Below are 4,920 nucleotides of genomic sequence, written 5' to 3' on the forward strand. Positions count from 1 at the left end.
AAGGATTTCTATACTTCTGAATGTTCCAGTGAGCACTGTTGGGGCCATAATCCGGAAGTGGACAGAACATCATTTCACCATAAACTGACCACGACCAGGTGCTCCTCGCAGGATATCTGACAAAGCATTGAAAAAAAATTATCAGAAGAGTTGTCTAAGAGCCAAGCACCACTTGTGGAGATCTTCAGAAAGACCTAGAATTAGCAGGTACAATTGTTTCAAAGAAAACAATAAGTAATGCACTCAACCGCCGTGGCCTGTATGCACGCTCACCACGCAAGGCTCTATTGCTGAAGAAAAAGCATGTTGAAGCTTGTTTAAAGTTTGCTGCACCACATTTAGACAAGCCTGTGAAATACTGGGAGAATATAGTCTGGTCAGATGAGACCAAAACTAAACTCTTTGGATGCCATAATACACACCATGATTGGAGGTCAAATGGCTACACATGGCTACACCCCAAAAACATCATGGTGTAGCACTGGCAAAATTCATGTAATTGAAGGAAGGATGAATGGAAAAATGTACCGAGACATTCTTGATAAAAATCTGCTGCCATCTACCAGGATGATGAAGATGAAACAAGGGTGGATATTTCAGCAAGACAATGATGGAGGAAATCATACAGCCAAGGAAACTCAATTTGTTTCAGAAAAAGAAAGTAAAGCTGCTAGAATGGTCCAGCCAATCACCTGACTTGAATCCAATAGAAAATCTATGGAAAGAACTACAGATCAGAGTTCACAGAAGAGGTCCACAGCACCTTCAAGATTTGAAGACTGTTTGTGTGGAAGAATGGGCCAAAATCACACCTGAGCAATGCATGCGACTAGTTTCTCCATACAGGAGGCGTCTTGAAGCTGTCATTAACAACAAAGGCTTTTGTACGAAGTAATAAATACATTTCAGTAAGTGTGTTCAATGCTTTTTCCCTTTGTCATTCCACTTTATTACATTTCACAACTTGATTTCTGAACGTATTTGTTTAGTTTTCTTTGTATGTATGGATTACTTGGGTTGTTACCAACATCTGGTGAAAATTTCATGTCAACAGCACCTTTAGAAATATATTTACTGAGAAAAATGGTGACGTGTTCAATACTTATTTTACATATATGTGACATGATTTAAATATTTGTTATATAATTTGTTATATAAATACTGTGTTTATGTGGAAAACAATATGCATATCTTTGAGAATTAAAAACTAATTACATTGCAACTCTTTCAAAATGATTTAGTAAACCTATCCAAATCATTTATTGCAATAATCTAAATCTTGAAAATATATGTAAAAAATAAATTTTTCCATCCAACAACAAGTGTAATCACAACCCTGGCATTAAACATCAGCGAGAGAGTCATTCCACTCGTTATGATGAATAATACATTCATAATATCAGCCCAACAAAAGGTTAAATTTTCTACTTTATAGTTCTCCATAGACCGCATGATCACATTATTTGCTCATCACTGCCACCATTAGCATAATCCAAAACAAATTTTTTTTAAAGAAAATCGCCTAGAGCCATTGTGAAAGGCTACAGATAAAAACAACAAGATGATGCATGAACAGTCATTTATTTTATTCAGAAATATATTAAAAACTGCACTAATCAATTAATTGTCACTAATTATCACCTACATTAAGGGACTGCTTGTTCGGTGAGCATAAAATTGCTGCAAGTGTATTAGATTAGATCTCTTTATGAGTTCTTTACACTTGAGACACTTTGTATTGTGTTTTTGCTGAAGCAGACATGTCAAATAAACCAGAACAAATTGTAGTACTACAAGACATTTCACGCCAAACAGAAGATGACTTTCAACCGTTCATTCAAAATATTTTGTTCATTCAACAGAATATTCAGCCTTCTAACATTTGCTTTACTCTGAGTTGTCAGAATGATTATAACAGTTGTATGAAGACTAGCTTCAATGCTTTAAAACTGACAGCGGGTTTACATTAACATTACAATAAACATCTTCCGACAGCAGCATCGCTCCCATATATTTCTGGCTCGACTCTGATCACATATTTTCAAGCGTTGCTTTGAGCCAAAGAGCTGATTCCTTGAGCTTGTTTAGTGTTACAGATTAAATCCTTAAATCGCCACTCTTAAGGAACACTTAACTTTACCTATTTGCCTCAGTTACCATAACAAATTAACAGCAGTTTGTCTTTTGATAACACAAGATCACAGTCGAGCTATACTCCACACTTCGAATTTTGCAGCAGTGCTATTTGCATCGAGCAGAAACACAAAAAGAAGAAACTGACATTTTTAACAAGCAGATCCCTTGTCAACAATAACAGATGTAAAACCTAACAGCATATCACATGACGGTGACAAACTCTCTGTTAATAACTGTTCCACTGTACGGTTATATTAAGAGTTTGTGGAGATGGTATGATAGCAGAGCACCACGACAGCTAATCTTAGCACTCTAATGCTATAAGCTGAGAATAACATACTAAGAATATCTGACCCACAGAGCAAGCAACAGGCCTGCCTGCCTCGCTCGGGTGGCTGTTGTTTAACCGCATACTTCTTTATAATGCCATGCATGCCTGTACGGGGCTTTCACTGGACAGATGAGCATTAATTGAATGGCTCGGTATCAGGCGGAGGAGTTTAGGGCGAGGAATGGGGCACCCTACTGCCCTGGTTGGTTGGACTTAGTCCCCTAACAGGTTGCTTTGCTGAGCCTTATTGAAGACGACAGCTCAGTCTTTCTCTTGTCTTCGTGCACAGTACTTGTACAAATGAGGGTTAGAACTATATTTAGAATGACAGGATTGCGTTAGGCAGTGTGTGTGCTGATTTGCGAGTCGAAAAAATGTAACGTACTTTCAGTTATGTTGCAACGATGCTGAAATCTAGGCAGACCATCTCCTGCGGTTCAGCGGTGATAAGTGCAAAGAGAGAGAAATCAGAGGTGAAGCAATGTCCTCCACCCTTCTTTCAGGAACCGAAATGACTCAATCTGTATTATTATATACATACTTCCTTCCCCCACATTCACCCCAACTTTCATATCATGGATTTCCCAGAACAACACGTTTTGAATCGGTCAGAGTTTGCGCGAGCAGCTTTCTGGCAGCGACCATAAGTCAGAAACAACAGCAAAGAGCAAAAATGAGTCACGCTCAGATTTTAGACAATAAAGCTAACACATCCTCACTCAGTGATGTCAGACCCAAGCTCTCGGCAAACAGTGTCAGGTCAAAAATAGAACGGGTTGATTGTCTTTGGCGAATGCGAAAAGCAACACGCCTTTCATGTTGATGCCGTATTTCTCAGGAAGTTTCCTCTCTCCTGAATTAAAGGCTAAAGTCTCATAACATCCTGTACGCGTTCTGTTTTTATCCCCAATATAACCTACGCTTTCTGACGTCTGACAGGATAATTACATGTACCTTGAGTCGCCCCTTTGTTAGTCACCCACTAATAGTCATCCACAGAACGATGCTCTCCTGAAAGTTTCTCCTCAGACAGCATAATACCAACACAGACACAATCTTACAGCAAATCTTGCAGCCCTGCAGGATAAAACTCCACAAGTTCAAGACCCTTCTTATCACAATACAAAAGACTGACAGAGATCTTACAAAAAGAGTCACCTGAGTTGTTGACGTTGTGCATGTCAGCGTAGTGAGGGGTCAGAGGCAGCCGGTGTTTCCCGATGCTGTCTGTGGAGAAACAGGAGTCGGCCTCGTAAATGGTCTGGAGCATTAGTACTTCAGTTAGCAGCACATCGTCTGCCAGCCCTGCTCTTCCTGTATTGCTGTCAGCTTGTCCCCTCCTCTTCTCTCGGTCTCTCTCTCTGTGTCTGTGTCTGTGTCTCTCTCTCTCTCTCTCTCTCTGTCAAGAGACCAGGAACATTCGCCCCTGCCTCCTCCTCCTCCTCCTCCTCCTCCTCTTAAGCAACACCCGAAGAGTGACAGAGCTCTCCCTCACTAACACTAAAAAGCTTCACTCCTCCTCTGCTCTGTTCATCTCTTCGCTTCTTCTCCAGTCGACACCTAAGTGGCTCTGAGAATCAGCAGGAGAGTCTCTCACACTCTCTATACTCTGCCTTCCTCTTGTCCCGACAAAACTGCTTGTTATTTTCTCCCCGATGTGTCAGATTCACTGTTTTCGGTCCTCCCTCCCTCTCAAACAGGGTTTTTTTTTTGTCCTCCAAGGTGGCTCAGAGTTGCATTCAGCTCCTGTTTCTGTCTCTCTCTTTCTGGTTTTCCATCAAGTTGCTTGCTGCAGAGAGGAGGAGGCTGATTTGCATGTGAATCAACAAGAGCATGGCCCACAGGTAACAGAAATAGAACAATGGCCGGCTCGGGCTATAAATAGGTCAGGCGCGGTACGGGGATTGGAGCAGCATTGATGCGTTTAAAAATACCACACCAAACACAGCTGTGGCCCTCATCTACAGCCAGAAGGCATGTCTCTGTGTCTATCGCTCTTTCGGTTTAGTATGCTGTCTATCTTTATCTCTTCTTTCATTTTCTTTCTCACTCCATCGCTCTCCCATTATCATGCCTCTGGCCTCCATAAAAAGACACACTACCAGTTTTTCTGGAGATATAAATATTTCCTCCCTGCATTTTGCTTGACACGTTGCTGCTCTGAGCTGCACCGCTGACACTCTCGCAGGGTTTATGTGCTCAGCATGCAGAGTAAAATGCAACATCTTGCATTCATATCTTGCATTTAAAACTGAACGAATGGCATTATATTGATTCAAATATGAATGTAGGTTGGATAAGGCAATGCATAGGCACAATATTACAAAATGGCAAAAACATAATATGCATTCGAATTACAAACAAAAAAATATTAATTTTATTAAAACTGTATTGCCTGATACCATATAGTTATAGGTTATCCTGTTCTGGACCCCTTTACAGGGCTACAGGTC

At 40.7% G+C, this 4,920-nt stretch overlaps 1 protein-coding gene across 1 annotated transcript in view; it reads right to left on the bottom strand.

Annotated features, from left to right (window-relative positions):
- Window positions 1-4,246, bottom strand: part of LOC107596722 (histone deacetylase 9-B-like) — a 28,486-nt gene extending 24,240 nt beyond the window's left edge. The window contains exon 1 of the mRNA XM_016287520.1: window positions 3,626-4,246. Coding sequence (XP_016143006.1) covers window positions 3,626-3,737 — 112 coding nt within the window. The 5' untranslated portion in view covers window positions 3,738-4,246. The remainder of the gene's footprint in view (window positions 1-3,625) is intronic.
- Window positions 4,247-4,920: the final 674 nt, after the last annotated feature.

This window comes from Sinocyclocheilus grahami, unplaced genomic scaffold, assembly GCF_001515645.1.
Source record: "Sinocyclocheilus grahami isolate Dianchi unplaced genomic scaffold, SAMN03320097.WGS_v1.1 scaffold222.1, whole genome shotgun sequence".
NCBI lineage: Eukaryota > Metazoa > Chordata > Actinopteri > Cypriniformes > Cyprinidae > Sinocyclocheilus > Sinocyclocheilus grahami.